The following is a 20,687-nucleotide window of genomic DNA, read 5'->3' as shown; positions in this document are numbered from 1 at the left end:
TTTCCATTGATGCTAGTCTCTTTGAGCACTTACTCTGAGCCTAGCTAGTGCTACTTTTTTTTCTTATTGTAAAATTTAATTTGCTTTTCTGGTCTATAAGTGTATCCTTGGTGACGTGGGATGGTGTGGTCCTAGTGTCTTATATAATAAATGAATTATAAGAGCCCAGGGGGAGTGTTCCTATGTGCCAAGAACTTCTGCCTCATTTATGTCTGACCTGGTATTTAAAGCTCTGGTCCTGCAAGACTGAACCCATATCTACTTCCATACCCACTTGGTCTCCATCCCTGCCAAGCATCTTCACCCAGTGAGGCTGGCCTAAAGACACCTGCTTTCTCCCCATTCCTTTTCCCTTTCTCTCGCCCCAGCCTTACACAGTGTGCAGGCAAGTCTTGGCTGGAGGTTGCGGCAGAGACTGAGAAGGAAGAAGGAATTATCAGAGAACTGACTTGCCCCAATTCTGATAATACTTCCATCATGCTGAGAAGGACTTCTATCAAGAGACGGGCTAAAGAAAATAGGGGAAGAATAGGAAAGAAAGATGTTAGTATAATGAAAAATGAAGATAGGAGGGGTTTACTTAAAAATTCTAATTATTAGAGAACTAAATCTGAGCTTTGCTAAAAAATAGTTAGAGCCCAGGTTCTGGGTTTTCCCAGGTCCTGAGTAGGACTTTCCATTTCCCTTTCTTCCTGGTTCTCTCTTGAAGCTAGGTTCTTAATTTCTACCTTAGGAAATTAGGGCATCACAGGGCAGTAAAAGTAGCAGAGGGCTAGAATTCTGGAGACCTAGATTCTGTTCCTCATTCTGACACTAACCTGCTGGTGATCCTAGCCAGGTCAGTTCCCCTCTCTGAGTCCCTGTTTCCCCGTCTGTAAAATAAGAAGGTTTGTTGAGATCCTTTCCAGTGTCTACATGATGCATGCCACTTGAGTCTGCAATCCAGTGATAACCTGCCTCGGCTTGAAAGCTATGGCTGTGATCTTTTACCAGAGGAGTCTGAGAACATTCTGTTCCATGCAGGTCGTGGCATGCACATTCTCCCACGCATTGTTCCTGCTGCGCCTTCCTCTTGGTGACGTATTTCCCTGTGTGGTTTTCATTTGTGACTCTAGATCTCCTTTTCCGCTGGGGTTTGCTGTGGGAAGCCGGTTTGCTCCGGTTCAGACAGTTGATACTCCAAAGTGATTTTGCCCTTGTCTCTGCTGAGGCCTCATACTGGACCAGTGCTTGTGTTAATTTCTTGGTTTGGAGTCGATGTGAACTAAGACCTCACATCTGTGTAAACGCAGGCTCGGGGTCCTGCTGTCTATGGGAAGATATCAATCATCCAGGCCATTTTCTGCAGGCCAGTGGGTGGAGCTTTTCTCATCCACAGGTGGTGGCTGAGGCAGTCCTTCTTGACTCCCAGGACGGTTCCAGCCACCCCTCGACCCCGGACATCACACATAGGACCAGCCCTCAAAGCCCCAGAGCTCTGCTCTGAAGTCTGCATTTGGCTCAGAAAGTCCCTTAGCCACAAGGCTTCAGTGCCCACTCACTGCTCTGATTTTGAGTTCTCTCTTTCAAGCACCTAAAGATTTCCCTTTCTTGGTTTTGAGCTGGAATCTTTGTGTTTGCAGAAATGTGTCTGTGCCTGTGTGCGTATGGGGGAGGGGAGTATCCCATGGGTCAGCTCAACTGGCCAAATTCTCCCTTGTTTTTTTCTTTATATATATATTTCCCCTTCTCACCACTTGGAGAAGGCAGATCACCGGCATCCCTGGAACACAGTTTAAGAGCCACCAGTCTATGTACAATTTCCATAGTTCCTTCCAGTTGAGGTGTAATAATAATGAGAAGAAGTAAAGTTTCCCCAGCCATAAGATTCATGACACAAAGCTGAAGTGGCATGATTTCCCTAAAAACAGGAAGTCAGAGTTGCCAAGCTGTGAAGCAAGGGATTTTTAGACCATACTGCATTCTTTCTAAGAGAAATTTTCACCTCCTTTTGGGTAAGTTGTTGACCGGCAATGGCCACTGTTGTGTAGACATGGAACAATTGCTGGGCTGGAAAGGAGTGCTTTCATTAGCCAGCTGTGAGTCATTTGCAAATTATTTCACCACTCAGGGCTTCCATTCTTTATTTGTGGAAAGAGGGGTGTGGAATAGACTAGTCACTAGGCTGTCACTTAACAGCTAAAAACATTCTGAGATATAGCAAATTTTTAATGTGCTCACAAAAGCTTATTGTGCAGGTACCGTGTGTCAGGGATCACTTACTCTGCCGTGGCAATTGTAGTCTAATGGGAAGACAGATGTTGAACAATGATGCATTATATGGAAAGGGAAATATTGTATGGAAAGGGAAATACAGGGTGCTAAGTGACCATAGAGCAAGGTCTCAAGTTGGACCAGGGGGTCAGGGTGGTCCTCCAAGTCAGAGAAAGATGGAGAGCATCAGAGACACAGACACAGACAGATACAGAGAGAGAGACAGGGCCAGAGAGACAGAGACGAGAAAAGAGAAGCAGGGAGAAAGATACCGAGAGACTAAGAGAGAATGGGGAGAATGATGGAAAAGGAGTCTTGGATGACTACAGATTAAGGAGGTAAGTGTGATTTGAGCAGAGGTTAGAGGTAGAGGTGGCCCAGAGAACCAACAGTAATTCACTTTCTAATGCAACAACCTGGTGGGTAAGGCAAACTCTACGCATATTTATATTCTATTTTGCTGCAAAATGTTTCAGCAAGAAGCTTGCAGAGATGTATAAAATATATACAATAACAGATTAAAAGAATTATGAAAGAAAAAAAAAAGAAATGCAGAGTAGAGTGCTCATCACAGTGACCCAAATTCTTGCTACAGATGAGTCACAAATTTTACTCAAAACTTCTTAGCAATCAATGTAGAAAGAGTTTATGTTTCCATGTTGAGTGATACAATTCAGAGTTAATAGGATGAATACAGGAAAACTGTTGATAAGAAAGCAGTGTTAGGAGGTAAAATTCTTCTGGAGTCCTTCCGTATAAACAACTCGGTATGGACGGTGATTCAATGTTGTCCGCTAAGCTCTTCTTATCCGGCTTAATCCAGAGGGAGGCTTCAAAGCATCAACCCCTCTTCCTTTATTTTCCCCGTGACCTTGGTATCCTGATACATTGCCACTCAACACTGTTTCCCTTCCCCAGAGCCTACAGCACAGTTGGTCATTTCTTTATCTGAATACAGAAGCAGATGCTATAAATGGGGTTCGAACTTCATTACTATTGTTACTTTTGAAAAGCATTATTATTAAACTATTAATTCAATTTGGGTTTTGTTTTAACATTTTGATTCCTTCTTGTTTCATGGTCTCTTGGGAATAAAGCCATTTATAAAGTTGTTCATTAACAAATCCATTTTTGAATAATGCTTTTTGAATGACTGGCTTAAATAAAGCTTGTCGCGCCTGGTATATAACTTAAGTGACACTCTTATTGAAGCTACTCCTATTTAACAGAAGTAAATCAGTTCTCATTTCTCTTTCTGCACTTGAATCATGCCTGACCTGACAAATGAGTCAGTTTCTTTTTCCTTCAGAACTTGCTTTAATATTTTCTTCATCTCTGGATGATGCCAAGCATACATGTGAGAATATATATTTTCAATTAATGGCCTTGGTGTCATGTAGACGTGCACTTAGAATCTCCTTAACTTATTAGTGTGCCTTTGTGTATGTTATGTAGCCTACTTTCCAAGCCCTACATACCTCATATCTTAAATAAACATTATCAAAACCCCATTTCATCGTACAGTTTGAGAATTTTTTTAAAATTGTGTACATAGAGACTTTCTGTAGTATGTAATACATTGTATATAAATGAGGACAATAAACAATCTTATTTAATAGAGTCATTTCAAGGATTAAAAGAATACTTTTAAAGAGGCATCAAATAGGAAAAAAAATAAGTTTCATAGTATCATCCTTTACTATGGGTGTAAGGAGATAGGGGTGTTGCTGACAGAAGCATCTTTGGTAGCCCTTCTAGAGAGAACTTGGCAGCATCTATTAAAATTTAAAAACATACATTGTCTATAAGCAGCAATTCAACTTTTCAGTTTCTACCATAACAAGTGCATATTAGTAGGAACAAACATGCCTATTGCAACACTATTTGTAATAAACTAGCAAAAACCTAGGAACTACCTAAATGTCCATCAGGGAGGAACAGGTACATGAATTTTGGTATATCAAGTCTATGAAAGAATTAAAAAGATTGAGGTAGATTTATGTGTATAATGTGGAGAGAGGTCCAAGACATAATGATTGAATGTTTAAAAATCAAGGTATAGAATGATCATTCAATATGATTTCATTTATTTAAATACACGCAGAGCCACATAAAACAGCATTATATGTTTCTGATTGGTAACTATATGGATATTAGTAAGCAGAAAAAGTGTAAACTTATATGCAACATAAACAGTAGTTACCTTTTGGGGAGTACATAAAGGAACTGAAATCGAAGGTTATATTTTAAAAGAAACATTCCTTTACCTAAGGTGTTCTTTTTTTAAATAAAGAATCTGTGCATATGTTATAGATTTGAAATATAAGTTTTAAAAAACTTCTGGGAACCAAGCCTGACATACAATAAGCATCTAATAAGTGTTACTTTCTTCCTTTGGCATAAAAATCTCTAAATCATCTGCCAAGTGAATTTGGATTTATTTATTCATTTACTAAACAAATATTTATTGACCCAGAGTTTGTCCCAGTCATATCTTATGCTTTGGGAAAGCAGCAGAGAGCAGTTTCAACAAGGATGTTAACGACTTGAGGAGAAGACAGATAACTAAACAAGGAAAAAATAGGGAAGTCTCAGCGGAGCTGATTTACGAGTTAGAGGATGTTACATGAACATATTGCAGTAACTCAACTTCATCTGGAGTCCAGGATCAACAAAGCCTTTACGAAGGAAACTGTGAAGTTGTAGCCCCTCCAGTTCATAAACTGCCAGTAATCCAAGTGGCCAGAGAACAGATCCAATACCAGCATGAACTGAAAGAAAGATTGAAGTATGAGAGCCACAGCCAAAGTTGGCGTGACCTAGGAATGGCGGTCACGATTCACCAAGATTTATATACACAACCACTGAAGAAGGAGGACTTCATAAATGTTTGTCCTCTGCTCAAGAACCATCTTGTAAAACAGGATCAAAGACAAGTTAAAATCCACATTCATTTCTGCTGCAAACTCACTGACTTAGTCGTCCTCCCTCAGATCGTGTCACAGAGTGGGGCGCCTTCCGAGACAACGCATGGAAATGAAAGCAGGGGTGTCAGAATCATGGAGCAGGCTGAGGTCAAATTCCAGACAGACAGCAGAACAGATAGAAGCTCTAGTACATGAAGTGGAAGTAAATTGGGGATGGGGTGAGAACAGAGAGTAAGTCAAATACACTTACAAGGCCGAGAATGAGAACTGGTCTAGGGAACAGATAATGGAGTAGAGCTGCCAGAGGAAGGCACTCTTCTCCGCCCCTGTTCCTCTGACCAGGTCCTCTCCATCGCTGGGTGGCTTCAGTCATGATAATTAGCCACACGGCACTCTACCCACCTTTAGGGCTTCTCACTTACCCTTATCTCTGGTCTTTGCTCACTGTGACTTCACAACTTTGGATCTGCTGATTTAGGTCCGTCTTTCTGGCCCTAGGGACCTCATGCCCCCACAGATGTGACCTTGGCTCTTTTCACACAGGGCTGAAAAGTGCCCTATTGCTTTGCTGGCTCTGAGTAGCCATTGCTGAACCCAGCTCAGCTAGGGTTTTCAGGTTCCTAATCCAGAGTCAGCCTTCCTGGTCAGTATCAGCCTTTGGGTAGGTAGATATCCAAGGCAAAGGGAACAAGTAAATTGTCGCAAATAGTGAATGGATTGGCATGAGCAGTGTTTTGTAAAAAGATCTCTGAAGAATGCTCATGGTCCTGGGGCCACGCCCCAGCTGGCTCTAAGGCATGGTAGCCTGGACACAGCACCCGATGCCATAAAGCTAAGAAATGTCACGAAAAAACATTTATTTTCTGTTACAAATGACCAAAATTGAAACCCTATCAGCCCACCAGACAAGAAAAGTAAGACGAAGAAAACAAACCTTTGTTGAGCCTAATTGTGCAGTAGACATGTAGGTTGGGGATCTTGTTTGAAATAGCTTCTTTAATTTATTACTCAGATTCTTACTATTACTACTAATAAATGAGCCACTTATTATTATGCCAACTTCCATAGAGCAAAACTTAAGGTTTTTTTTTTTAACTCAAAGAACTGTAAGACACAGAGAGGGTGTCTGCTTCTTTCCTTGAGTTTTTTCAATGCATCTTTGATATCCTTGTTTCTCAAACTATATATGATGGGGTTCAGCATGGGAATCACAGCTCCACAGAACAAGGACACCACCTTATCTTCGTCCAGTGAGTAGCCAGAACTAGAGTGAAGGTAGGAGGAGAGCCCAGAGCCATAGAAGAGAATCACTGTGGTCAGATGAGAGGCACAGGTGTTGAAAGCCTTTGTCTGCCCTTGGGTTGAAGGGATCTTCATGACAGCAGCAATGATGTAGCCATAGGAGACCAGGACAACAAGAGCTGATGTGCCCCCCACTGCACACACAACAAGAAAGTTCACTACCTGGCTGAGGAAGGTACCAGAACAAGACAAGAGCAGCAGAGCTGGCAGGTCACAGAAAAAGTGGTTAATGACTCGTGGCCCACAGAAATGGAGGTGGAATACAGAGCTGGTCTGGATCAATCCAGTGAGGAATCCTCCAGCGTACGCAGTAATGGCCATCCCCACACAGACGGTGGGTGTCATGAGGGCTGTGTAGAGCAGAGGGCTGGAGATGGCAGCATACCGGTCATAGGCCATGGCCGCCAGGAGGCAGCACTCAGTGCCTCCCATCCCAATGAAGAAGAAAAATTGAGCAGCACAGCCCACAAAGGAGATGGTCTTCTGCTCCTTGAAGAAGTCACCCAGCATCATAGGGGCAATGGACGAAGTATATGAAATATCAACAAAGGACAAGTTACCAAGGAAGAAATACATGGGGGAGTGGAGGTGTGATTCCATGCCGATCAGGACAACGAGACCCAGGTTCCAAGCCAGAGTCATGAAGTAGGTCCCCAGAAACAACACAAAGAGGACAACCTGCAGCGCTGGATGTTCTGAAAATCCCAAGAGGATGAAATTGCTCATCGTGCTGATGTTTCTTCCCAGCGCCACGTATCTTCTCTCTGCTGCCTTTAGAGCCTCAAAATGAGATTCCTGGGGCAATGAAAATCCAGGTGAAGAAACCATTTTGTTCTGTCATATGATCATAGACTCTCAGAACCAGAAGAGGCACTGGAAGGCAAATGCCCTACCTCTAACCAATGCAGAAATCCCCTCTTTATTGGGTCTTTCACAGATATCACTGTCATCCTGCTCTGATTCATTTGTTTATACAAAAGTGACAGGTCCCGGAATAAAATGGCATTTTGCATTATCTGGATCATCAATTTCACTGTCGATGCCGTGACTTTATTGAAAGATGTTATTAATAGAACTTGGATGAAACACCCTCTTTTTTCCAGTTGCTCCAAGCATTGTGCTTAGATTATTGAGCCACTCAAATTTATACTAGATTTTTTTTATGAGAAAATAAATACGTCAAAAGTTGAAATGCCCAGAGAGGCACTTTTGTATTTTTTACCATCATAGTCTGTTCTGACCAGATTTTATGGGGTCAAGGTGTTCTTTCTCCTTAAAACAGTAGAGTGAAGCACATAGAGATGTGAAAAGCTGGCACTCCCTTTAGAGATTAAAGAAAAGGGTAAGAAAAAAATTTCAATACTGTGAAATGCTAATGCCCTACTTGACACAAATATTATCAACTCACTTTGCACCATGTGTTTGATAGGGAAATATGATGTAGAAAGTAATAAACATTATTATTAAGCTTACAATATTCAACGTACTGCATGGAACAATCAGGAAACAGATAAATCACAGCACAGTGTGCAAGGTGCTCTAAGAGAAATATTTGTACAGTGCTCTGTATCCTGGTACTAGCTGCTGGAGTTTTCCAAGAGGAGATGTATTTGAGGAGGATTCCAACAATGAGTAAGGGGTTACCAGAATGAAAATTTCGTGTGTGAGGATTTGGCAGGTGGTTGGTCCAAGAGCTTTATATTAAAAATGAGAAAAGCATTTGCAAGAGCACAGGGGAGCATATTGTTTGAGGAAACTTAAAAATGTTATCACGGCAGAAGTACAGGGTAAATAGTTAAGAGACAATAAGTCTCCTTTTGAGAGACAGTGGGAGGGCAACAAATTGTGACAGATGTCCAAAAGCAAAGATGGCAAGGGCATTTGTTGCAATGTTTCATAGATATAATCGCATGTATTGTATATGTAATTGCACACTATGTTTATAATTTCACATAGGTGTGTGCATATTCATATTTAATTTGAACCTTCTCTCCACTTTTGGACTTCTGTCCCCTTTGCCCTCCCTGTCCTTTTGATAGGACCCACCACCTTCTACTGTTGCATATGATTCCTAGGTTTGTCTCCCTCCACAAGAATGTAACCTTAATGAAGACCAGGATTGTTAGTCATTTTTGTTTTGTTCATTCATTGAGGTACCCCAGGCACCTAGACCAGTGCTTGGCACATAGTAGATGCTCAATTCATATTTATTGAATAAATATCATATTAAGGAGTTTGATCTTTCCCCTATGGGCAAAAGGGAAAATGTGAAAGTTTTTTTTTTTTCTATTTCTTTGTAACAGGGAACTAGCTGTCAAACATATGTTTAACAATATAACTGAAAGCAGTGCAGATGCAGTGTAAACGAGGGAGGAGAGTGAAAGGAGGCTGAGAAGGAAGACTGGAAAGTTGCTTCAAGGCCAGGAGCAAAGCTAATAATGATTTGAATCAAAACAGGTAGATTCAGAAACACATGCTCCCCTGAGAAGTAACACCACCATTCATTCTGCAGTGCAGCAGGGAGGAGAAACCACATACGGCCAGACAACTAGTCCCTCCCCTCCATTTCTCACATTTACAGTTATTGTCAGAGGTATGTTTTAGCAAGATTCATCATGATTCTTGCTACTTCAACCTCAAGGTTCTACAATATCTAGTCTATTGCATTTTTATTAGGTGATAAAAGCTAATTGCCCATGATTTTATATGATTACTACATTGATAACCTGGTTATTTTGACCTGAATTATCTAAAGGTAAAGATATAAAAATAGAGTAGGGACATACATTAAATTTCCTTATAATAATAACTATATAAATATATATTATTAGTTTGCATGGTCTGAGAGCCACCACCACTTATTTTTACAGTGTTTCTAAGCATGTGTGGCATTTTCCCATCCATCATGTTATTTGTGGTCACCCAAAGCAGGACCTTGATGTCAGACACAGCTGGCCACCAGTCCTTACATTGCTGCTCACCAGCTGCGTGAGCTTGCTCAAACTGACACATCGTCCTCAAATCTCCTCTTTCGATTTCCCTCTTTTGTGAAAGACAGGCAACGCTAGGACTATCTCATAGATTGTAAAGATTAAATGAAATAACTTACATCAAGTTTTGGAGAGAAAAAGAAATATTTTTTATCACTTGATAAATGAGCACCACTGTCGGGATCTGAACCCAGGTCTACTTCATCCTTAACCCAGCGTCTGCTCTCCACTGCACCTGTGGCTTAAGCCCAGGTGCATGGACTTGTACATGGTAATAATGGCTAGTAGGAAGTAATAAAAATTATGTTATTGCCAACATTTATAGCAACATGTGGCTTATCTGATAACTCTTACCAGATTTCATATTTACTTTCATTTGCTGACTTGTTCTTTCTGTATCCTTAACTATAAAGTCTGGGAGGGTGTTGTAACCTTGATGCTTTGTACTGTGCCTGGAACAGAGTGGATGTTAAATAATATTTGCTGAATGAGCTCAGTTTATACAATTCCAAAAGATATATATTACAGACAAGAAGCTCATTGCAGTTGTGACAGCTCAGGGAGATAGTGACTGAACCATGACTTAAACCCTTGATGCTTTCACTCCAGAGCCTGCTCTTTTTCCTGAATGCTGTGAAAGAATCTGGCCATGGGTCTGGGCAATCCACAGGACCACAGTGTAGACGTAACTGCAATAGATATGATCCTTTCCCCATCCCGACTGACTGGACAAGATTGGTTATATGGAACTTGATTTCTGAAAATCATTGTAAAGAGTCCTCTTCTCCTCAACCTGGGAAAATCAGTTCACATTTTTTTAACAGAATTATACAACATACTGAGATAAAGAGGAATGAAGTTCTAATATGGTAATTCCCAGATAAATGATATAATTGAGGTGCAGAGGGTACTTGTACTTCAGATGACTTTGTAGGGTACAATGAAGAAAACCTAGAAAGACTAACATGCTGAGAAAAAAAAAATATGTTTTCTCCTTCCATCGATTATTTCTCCTCACCTATTACAGTGCTTAGCACATTATAGGTGCCCAACTAATTTGTCTGCTGGCTGAATAAGGGATTATAAAATAGTCATTATATAGACACTGAAAACTTTCCCTAATCCCAAGACTACTGGGTCTGCCCTATTTTAAATACTCCACGGATATGCAGAAAGTTCAGCTGATATGCCTAAAACAATAAAGTATCAAAGGAAGAAACCAGTTAACCTGGTCTTTACTTATTATGGGTAATAAAACTAAAGCCAAGAGGGAGATTTATTGTCTATATAGTTGGTTGGTACCAGAGGTGAAATTAGGACCAAAAATCTCATTCTCCAGGAGTAGCTCTTTCTGCTTTACCTTTTTCTAAAACCTGGAGTTTCACTGGTAACTAGAGATAATCCAAGGAAACTAGATGATTTTTAAAATTGTAAGCACACTCACAAATGCACATATTTATGAGCCTAGAAGGGCATAAAAAGCACTACCCTAAAAGCTGAAAAAAAAAAAATGCTGATTGAAGTCCTGTTTCTCAGGCACCTTTCTTTTGTGTGACCTTGGGAAAAAATATTTGTCTTTCTGAGTCTTAATCTTCTCATCTCCTGTCTGGACAAGATAAAAGTTAGCTTAGATCAATGTTTTCTAGTCCACTTTCTTACCTTCTTTCTTTCCTTCCTTATTTCCATTTGTAAATAGCAGACACTTTTTAAAAATGAGATCTTCTGCAGAATTCCAGAATATAAAATAGGTCAAGTCCAGCTGCCCTGATTAAAGTCAGAGCAGTGGGGAAGAAGGCCTCAGCATCTTGCTTTCTCCACCCTCCCCATTTTCAAGGGTCTTTCTGAGTCTTTCGTTCTGTGATTACAGGATTCACCACAAACTGTTCCTAAGGAAGGGCAAAGGGCAAACTTACCTACAACCCCTTAAACTCTGGGTTTCAGTCAGATGGCTAAGACCAGATGCTAGTAGCAAGAATGAAATTCATCTCTGCTAGCACCTGGAGCACTGGTGTTGATCAAAGAGATTTAAAACAAATTTTTTTTGGATGTAGCTGCTTTAAGTTGGTCACCAAGGGGAAGACTTGGTGGGGCTTTAAGGCAAGGCCCATTCTCTCCTAGGTACCACTGGGTCTCTCTAGGCTGTGGGGTATGACATGTCCCAGAGAGAACCTATTGGCCGCCTGGCTGCCCTTCTGGGCTTGGAGGGAAAAAGGAAGCCAGCTTTGGCTGGATGGAGTTGATTTCCATTGGCCCTGCTTCCATTATATTCCTCGTCCCTGGTCTGGTTCCAGTAAGGAGTCCCTAGAGGTAGTGAAAGCCAAGAGTGGCTTTTGGCTTCAAAATACATAACTAATCAACAGCAGTTACCTTTGTAAAGAACCAGATATTCTACAGAACCTCTTCAATGTAAAAATATCTTTTGAATGACTCCAAGTATTGGAGCTAGGACTTAATGGGTAAAACTGAGAGGGGAAAAAAGACAGAGACAGAAAGACGGAGATAGATTATAAGAAAACAATAGGACAGTCCAAAGGTACAGTGGATGTTCTGGAAAGGAGAAAGTTCTCCATCACTGGAGATAAGTAAAGAGGAGATAGTATACTTGGCAGTGATGATCTCACTTATATGTGGAATCTCAAGACAAACAAACTCATAGAAACAGAGAACAGGTTGGTGGCTACCAGAGGCGGGGTCGGGGGAGGTGGGGACAATAGGTGAAGGTGGCCAAAGGGTACAAACTTCCAGTTATAAGACAGGCGGGTTCTAGAGAGGTAATGTACAGCATGGTGACTATAGGTAACAGTAGCGTTATCACGTATTTAAGTTACTGAGAGAGTAGATCTTAAAACTTTTCGTCACAAGAAAAAAATGCGTGACTGTGAGGCAATGGATGTCAACTGCATAAACCTATTGTGGTAATCATTTCACAGTACAGACATATGTCAAATCATTATGTTGTATGCCTTAAACAAATACAATGTTATATGTCATTTGTATCTTAATAAAACTGGGAAAAAGTAAAATAAATAGGCTATCCAAAAAAGGGATAGAGAGAGAGAGAGAGAGGAAAAGAGAGAGAGAGAGTCTGAATTAGCTGACCTTATGAATTCCTTAAAATTTTAAGATTGTAAGATTCTGTGCAGTACAGAGAAAGAGGAAAGAAGACAGACAGATACTACCATTTTTGGTTGTGTGGATTGGGCCTTTTGCATCCTTTAAATATCTTCACAGTAGCTTCCAGAGGAAAGTATTCTTAAATGCATTTTCAGATGAAAAAATGGAATTTTAGAGATGTGCTTGCCAAAAGTCATGCAGAGAGATTGTGTACAGCTGGAATTTGTACTAAGGTCTTCCAGAATCCAAAGTCCATATTCAGTCCTCCATACCCTACTGTCCCCTGTAAAGAAGTGAAAAATGGATGGCAACTGGGAAAAATCACTTGATAGACCTCATTTTTCAAAAAATCTATGGCGCAGAGAGTTGAAAAGAAAAATAACCTCTTGGTGTTTGACCAAGGCCAGATTTCCCTCCTGTACATGTTTTGTTTATGATTTATCAAATATCCAACTTGAAAAGACTTGAAGTCTGTTTGTGTGTCTGTGAAAGGACAGGCAAGGAACAGAAGGAAGTGTGGTATTGTGCAAACTACAGGGCCCTGCGGCTTCCTTCAAGGATTTGTGAAAGATGGCAGCCACACCCTGTTTATGTTGGCAGCTCTTCAGCCCGCAACCAGATGAGAAAAATCTGCTGCCTTTCTCCTTCTCCTCTCCCAAACCCCACCCTCTTCTCTTCCACCAGGGCCATAGTCTCCTACTGGGAAGCTAGAAAAACTATACTCCTTCCCCAGATTTCCAGTTCTTGGCCTTAGGCCTACATTCTTGGGGTCCCTCTAAGCCCTGATATTGGGGAAAGGATTACCCTGGTCAATGTGGTAGTTCATATGTAATTCCTCTTTTCTAGATTAAAAAACACATGAATAAAAACCAAACAAGTGGACAGGGTATAGCCCAGTGGTAGAGTTCATGCTTAGCATGCACAAGGTCCTGGGTTCAATCCCCAGTACTTCCATTAAATAAACAAACAAACAAATAAACAAACCTAATTATCACCCCCTCGAAAAAAAGAAAATTTGCCATCTGTATTTAAAAACAAACAAACAAACCTACAGTTTCTTATTCCTCATTGCAGAGTGAAGGATATAAGGGTGGGATAGACTGGAAAACTGATTTTTTTTTAAAATATTCTTGTCTATCTGCTTCCCTTCTCCCCAAGGCAAAATTTCAGAAATTTCTCTTTCTTTGATATTTTCAGAATAAAAACATAAAGACCTTCTGTCGTGACAGCTTCAGCCCAGCCCCCTTTGGTCAGGCAGTTTTAACCTGATCGTTCATGATTTTCCACAATCTTCTAACTGGTCTTTTTGCCTTCAGACCCTCTCCAATTCAATTCTTCCTCCTTAACCTGCAGAAATAGCTCCCTAAATCACAGGCCCAATGATTCATTCCTCACTCAAGAGCATTCACTGGTGGTGTTGTTCATTATAGCCTGATGGCAACCAAATTTCTTGTCCTGATGTTCAAAGCCCTTGCCACTCAGGGATACTTGATGAACGTGGCACAGAAATCAAAGAGAGAAAAATATGAACAAAAGGCCTTTGGATGCGGCAAGAAGGAAGGAAGTGATGATCTTCCCAGCACAGCTGCAATGGAAGCTCATCCATCCCAGATGGGTTATCTGGAGTGGGGTTCAGAGGGGATTTGAGCAAAGCCAGGTGCTGAAGAAAGTGAGACGTCAGCTTAGCAGTAAAAGAAGAGAAGGAAATGGAAAAGTAGGTACAACTGGTGATGCCAAGTGAAAGAATTCGCAAGACTAGAGGAACTGGAGAGGATCTGGAGACGGAAGGAAAGGCCATGGAGGGGGATAGTCTGCTGCAGTGGTTCTCGGTCATAGCTGCTCACCAGGTCACAACCAGGCATTAGCAGAGCCAGATTCAGGCCTGTGCCTATAATCACAAGAGACACAGGAATGCTGGATGAGAACAGAGGCAATGGGTCATGGGAGGAACAAGGAACCCAGAATCCGGAAGGGAGAGGCTCACAAGGGGAGGATGTGGCACAGAGGACAAAACTACAGCACTTAATGCTTTTGCTTAAAGCAGGTCTCGTCTGCCTCTGCAAGTAGTTGTTTCAACTCGTTGAAAATAAAAATTTATTTTTCTGGATCCAGGATAAATGGAGAAGGTGTTCTCTGAACTGTCTTCTCAGCCTTAAATCTATAAACCAGCATGGTAAAACCTAGAAAACAGTTGCCCAACTGCAAGTGTCAAACAGATGTGTCCTTTCACACATGGTGTCTATTGCCTATTCTTTAAGAGACTCTGATCCTTCAGTCCTGTTTGGAATGATGGGAAGGGCTGAGGTTCTTCTGGGAAGCCACGTTGCTGTGGTCTCCCCTGCTGAGATGGCCCACTCCAAGACTTTCCTAAAGAAGCCTTTCTGGAACATGGAACATGGACAAGAGTGGAGCCACTGGGAATTATGGATCCAATTAAGTGTGTATTGCAATACTGAGTTGTCCTTTAAAATAGACCTTAAAATGACCCAGAGCTGATGTTACTTGGGACGTGTTCAACCACTCTGAAGTTGCTTGATCTTAGAAGTAGCATTTTGTCAGTGGGCTGAATTTCAAGCAGAAAAGACAGATGTGATTGGGTACAGGCAGTTAGGCTGATGAATGTTCTCCAGGGAGGACTATCCAGCTGGGTTCCAGATGGTGGGAAAGGCCTTGTCTATGAGGCAGTGGAAGAGCCAGATGAATAAGGAACATTTTAGTGCATGTGGATATTGACGGTTTGGAGAGGCAAGAGGGGAAAAGAGGAGACAGCAGCTGTAGGTTATAAAGAATGTTTATTTTACTGAATCATGAACTAGTCTTGAAAATCTAAAATTACTCTTGAAATTCTATCAGATGTGGCAGATAAAAAGATGGGGGGGGGAAACCAATAGGTTCCCTCTGTGTGCACTTCCTTTGCTATATCTTCGATTGAGGTCTCAAGACATCACTCTTCTCAACTTGATCACCAATGTGTTTGGGTGGTCAGCCTAAGAGCAAACATACATGGCTAGGAACGGCAAGAAGGGCCTATTGTCCATCCATTTGTTGCTCCTCCTCAAGCCCAAATTTCAAACTCAGTAATGCCGGAAATATTTCTAGATGGACTTCACCTCACTCTGATTATTTCATTCTTTTGTATGCTCCCCAAGTCAACATGTATTTAGCCCTCTGTGTTTAAGGGCAACCAGAAAGATAAATCAGGTGGTTTCAAGATTGATGTCTTGAAATCCCCTAGCCACACACTGTCTTGACCTCTTTACCTCCACCAGCTTCAAACTCTATGCCGCATCAGTAACACAATGTGGCAACCCCATCCCAGACCTCCCTGGAATGAAAGACTGCTGATTTTAAAATCTCAAACCCTAAAATTTCCCTTTATCAGAACTTCCTGTTTTTCTACTGTGCAACTCTCAGTGACTCTATTCTTGGTGACTCTTTGTTCCTCAAACTCTCCCAGGTTCATGAGTCCATCACTCTGGCTCTAACATCGCCCACCATGATTTCTTCTTTTTCCAGTACTATTCCCAGGCTTGGGTTGCTGATGAGATCAGCTGTTTGAATGAGGTCTACAATCCCACGAAGACATTCGCTGCTGCAGGAAATCCTTCCCGGGCCTCCTGTTGGTTTCCCTTTCCCAGTGCCCACATCCATCCCAAGATGACCTTCCTTGACACTCTCAGCCGGGTAAGAATTCTCCCTGTTCTAAACTCTCATAGCTCACACTTGTCATTCCCTCACGGCTTCCATCGCTTTCTGACTCTGATGATAGTTATGTGCTTACTTGTGTGATTTCTCTTTGAGGTCTTACTAGGGTTTCAACTTCTGATTTACCTTTGTATTCCAGTGTCTGGCATCAAGTAGATGTTCAGCGGCTGTTTCCTGAATTTAATAGGACAGTTTTTCTACAAAGAAGCTTTTTAAGCTTCATCAGAATATCAATTGCAAAGTTCAGAGGTGGTAGTTTTACAGAGAAGCAAACTAAAGTGTAAATGAGGATATTCATTTCCTATTGTTGCATAATGAATTAACACAAATTTAGCAGCCATAAAGTTCTGTAGGTCAGAAGTCTGAACACAGTGTGGCTGGGTGCTCTGCTTACTGTCTTCCTCCTGAACAGGGTAAGAGAAGATACTGGGGTATTTTTTTAGCTCCACCCACCTTTCAAGTGGAATGTCACCTTTTCCTGCATCTTATGAAGTAGGGAGGGAGGATATATTAACGTCTCTTTTGCAGATAAGAAGTAACAGCTCAAAGTTACTTGGAAAGACTTTATGGCTTAGTTCAAGGAAGAATTTTTTTATAGTGAGGCTTTTGTTATCCTCATCCAAAGGTAAAATGAACTAAGAGGTTGTGAACCCTTGGGGGAAAGAGAAGTATTGAAGATAAGCATTCATATCTCCTACGCACAAAGAGAAGTGGATGTATTTAGCCTCTCTCAGATGTGCATGCCAAGATATTTGAAGGAGCAATTCTAGCTAAAGTGGCAACTATTGAGGGGAAAGAGAATCTTGTTTGGAGCACTGTGAAAGAGGTGCTAACATTCTGTCCCCATGAGGGATGCAGGTACACATGCATTCCTTGTCCCTCATCTGCTGCTTGTTTGCTAGGTCACCTCTGCAACTGTGAGCTGAGGCCTGCCTCCCCAGCTGTAAAATGAGGGGCTCATAGCCAAGCTGTCGTGAAGACCAAATGTTTGTGGACACAAACTGTGAAGAGTTACACATAGTAAAGTCAGCATCATCACTACCACTAGTCAGATCCATCCACTTGCCCTCCTTGTCTTAGGTCTCAGTTACTGTAGAGTCTTGCAATGGATGTCCCTCTGCTGGTTAATGAAAGTCTAACAGGATATCACATTTTGGTGTCTCATTGTAAGAGATGTATCATACTTATATAAGACTTTGTTTCATTTTACTTGCCTCTTCATAGTCATTGGTGAATTTGGTCATTTTTATAACCATGCAATACATTCCTGACAATCTACATGTAAGTAAACTATACAAGTCAAGCCATATTTTAAATGCATATTACAGAGAAATGGCTATTGCAAGGAAACCTATGGTGAATCTCTTCATTTCTACTTCTGACCAAAAAGGCTACCCCCTTCTTCCTCCTTAATTCTTCATTTGGCTCAGTTCTGCCCAAGAACATTGAGTTGTTCAGTATATGTCCCACTGGTGAATGATATATCTGGACCATGCCACAGCACAACGGGTGGGGAACTTGCTAGATCCCGGAAGCATTGATCAATCATTGTTCTTCCAGGGCCTGAGGTCTGTGTAGGGATCAAACAAGGAATGGGGTTTGAACAGTTACTAGGTTGTGTAGTTTGCGTGTCCTCTTCTGCTGGTATAGAGAAGGGCTGTTTCATTTGTGTAGTGACTTTACTCAAGAACAGAGATGGGTTAGTATTCTGCTTGATTTTTAACATTTTCTTAGGACCTTTCATTTCCCTGGCTCACTTCCTTTCACTTTTTTATTACCAAATCCTCAAGGAATACCCACCACAGAAATGGTGCCTTCCCAAGAATGCCGCCTTTGGTCTTGTGCACTTTCCATCCTCTTTTTTTAAAAAGCTAAAAAAAAAAAAAAGTTTTATTGAGATATGCTTCACGTATTATAAAATTCATCCATTTAAAGTGTGCCATTCAGTGACTTTCAGTTTATTCAGAGCTTTTCAGCCATTACCACAATCTAATTTCAGAATATTTTCATCAAATATTTTCATCCATATTCATTAGCATCTAGTCATTCCCCATTCCTCTCCACCCCCTTTCCTGCCCACATCCCTAGGCAACCACTGATCTACTTTCTGTCTGTATAGATCTGCCTATTCTGCTGATTTCATTAAAATGGAATCATACAATATGTGGTCCTTTGTGACTGCTTCTTTCACCTGGCATGGTGTTTTCAAGGTTCACCCATATTGGAGCACATGTCAGTACTTCACTCCTTTTTATGGCCAAATAATATTCCACTGCATGGATATTCCAAGTCTCTTCTCTTTGATTTTTTTGGGGGAATATAATTGATATATAACATTATATTGTGCGGATATTTCAGCAGTACAACATAATGATTCAATATTTGTATATACTGTGAAGTGCTCACCACAAGTCTAGTTAACACACATCACCACACATGGTTATAGATTTTTCTTCTTGTGATGAGAACTTTCAAGATTTATTCTCTGCAATACTTTCAAATGCACAGTGTGGTATTATCAAATATAGTTACATTATGTCACCATGACTTACTTATTTTATAACTGGAAGATTGTACCTTTTGATTCCCTTCACTCATTTGCCTACTTCCCACTCCTGTCTCTGGCAATCACTGATCTGTTCTCTGTATCTATGGGATTGATTTTAGATTCCACATAAAAGTGGGATCATATGTATCTGTCTTTCTCTGTCTGATTTACTTGCTTAGCACAGTGCCCTCATGTTCCATCCATGTTGTGGCAAGTGGCAAAGCCTCTTCCTTATTTTTTTAAATGGAGGTACTGCGGATTGAACCCAGGACTTCTTACATGGTAAGCATGCTTTCACCACTGAGCTACATCCTCCCCCTGGAAGCTTCTTCCTTTTGATTTCCCCAGTTTTCAGTGCTCTGAGTCACCAGGTCTCTGACCTCCTCTCAGAATTTCTCCTTTGAGGAAGGAGTATCTCTTTTGAGGGGAGATTTAATCTGTGTTTCACCATAGCTAGCCCTAACTGCATTATCCTCTTTACTGATAATTCCAATATCTGAAGATTTTGCAGGTCTGTTCATAGGGACTATGTTTCCCCTGGCTGGATCTCAATTCTGGGGGTTTGGCTCCGTACATAGGTTTGTGCTTTAAAATTTTTTTTCGCTATGAACTGCTCTTTTTGTTCTTGAACATCATATGTGGGAGTTCTTGCTCATATGCACTGGGGACATAGCCTTCCAGTTCACCGACAGCATGTCCTGAGTCTTGTCCTCTGAGGCTTCACCACCCATTCGGCCAACATAGCAGAAGCTCAGGGTCTCCAGCGTTCGGCAGGACTCTCCAAGTGAAAGCCATGTTTAGTGCTTGCTTACTTTTCATTTCATCTTAGGGTTTAGCTTCTTCTTCCTTTTCATTAAACTAACTGAAATTCTTTTAAAAGATGATTTTATTTCAGATTCAGCATTTCAGTTGCTTCAGTGATGGGGGTCATTTAGGTACAATACATAATTCATCACTCTGCCAGACACAGAAATCTTCAGTAAACTTCATTCTCCTGATCTTTAAAGATATTTTCAATTCTCCTTCTTATTTTTGACCTTATCAGTCACACCTAATTTATGTTTGTATTAAGACAGTTGCCATTCCTGACTTTTTCTCTAGGTTTGACATGTCCATAACTTCCTGCCTTTTGCCCATAAGGTCTTCTTTTTGTGTGTGTTTGGAGATTGGTGTAACCTGGTTTTCTTTAGAAAGTTATTTGGGAGAATTATTTGAGCTTGGGTTTAAGATTTTATCTTAAGAATCTAAAGAGAGGATTTGCATTTGCTTTTGGTTGGTGCTCAAGGGTACTACCAACCTCTGACTGCTTTAAAATTAATTTTCACCCAAGAGACACTTAACTAAACAGGTTGTGTGAATTCAGACTACAAACCTCCATTAGGGTGTATGGTTACAAATTGTCAGTTTACTTTTCCACATACCCAGCATGAAGCCTGAAAGAGTTTTAAGATTTCCTTTCTGTGAAATAGAATTTTTTCCCCTTAATTTCTTCTCACACCAAAGTCAAGTCCACTGGACTCTCATGTATATACATGTCTGGGTCTCCTGTCGAAGTCTCAGGCGGCTCCAGGCTTGGTCTCCCTCTCCCTAAGCTTCACGTGCTTGTTGAAATACAGGCACAATATTACCAGAGTTCAGCAGATTTCCCCCAATGTGAAAGTCATCTTCAGAGCTGCCTTTACTCTCAGAATTCTTGATTTTTCTTTATATATATACATATTTTTGATGGAGATACTGAGGATTGAACCCAGGACCTCACATATGCTAAGCTTGCATCCTACCACTGAGCTATACCCACCCACTTTCTTTATAGTTGGATGTTGGAGATTTCTCTTCTTTTCTTGCCTG

At 41.0% G+C, this 20,687-nt stretch overlaps 1 protein-coding gene and 1 long non-coding RNA gene across 4 annotated transcripts in view; one reads left to right on the top strand and one right to left on the bottom strand.

Moving 5' to 3' along the window:
* LOC141578938 (uncharacterized) overlaps nt 1–20,687 on the top strand; it is a 56,651-nt gene that overhangs the window by 12,854 nt on the left and 23,110 nt on the right. For 2 of the 3 annotated variants that reach the window (XR_012509851.1, XR_012509850.1), the window contains one exon: nt 16,103–16,270. This is a non-coding gene — a long non-coding RNA (uncharacterized LOC141578938). Of the gene's footprint in view, nt 1–15,876; nt 16,271–20,687 lie in introns of those variants that run through there. The other variant, XR_012509849.1, reaches the window with a different exon arrangement.
* LOC105070164 (olfactory receptor 5A1-like) lies at nt 5,207–7,556 on the bottom strand. The gene has a single exon (XM_010956479.2). The coding sequence runs from the start codon at nt 7,308–7,310 to the stop codon at nt 6,231–6,233; it is 1,080 nt and encodes a 359-aa protein (XP_010954781.2). The 5' UTR covers nt 7,311–7,556; the 3' UTR covers nt 5,207–6,230.

This window comes from Camelus bactrianus, chromosome 10 (genome assembly GCF_048773025.1).
Source record: "Camelus bactrianus isolate YW-2024 breed Bactrian camel chromosome 10, ASM4877302v1, whole genome shotgun sequence".
NCBI classification, from domain to species: domain Eukaryota; kingdom Metazoa; phylum Chordata; class Mammalia; order Artiodactyla; family Camelidae; genus Camelus; species Camelus bactrianus.
This window is presented reverse-complemented; position numbering and strand designations above follow the sequence as displayed.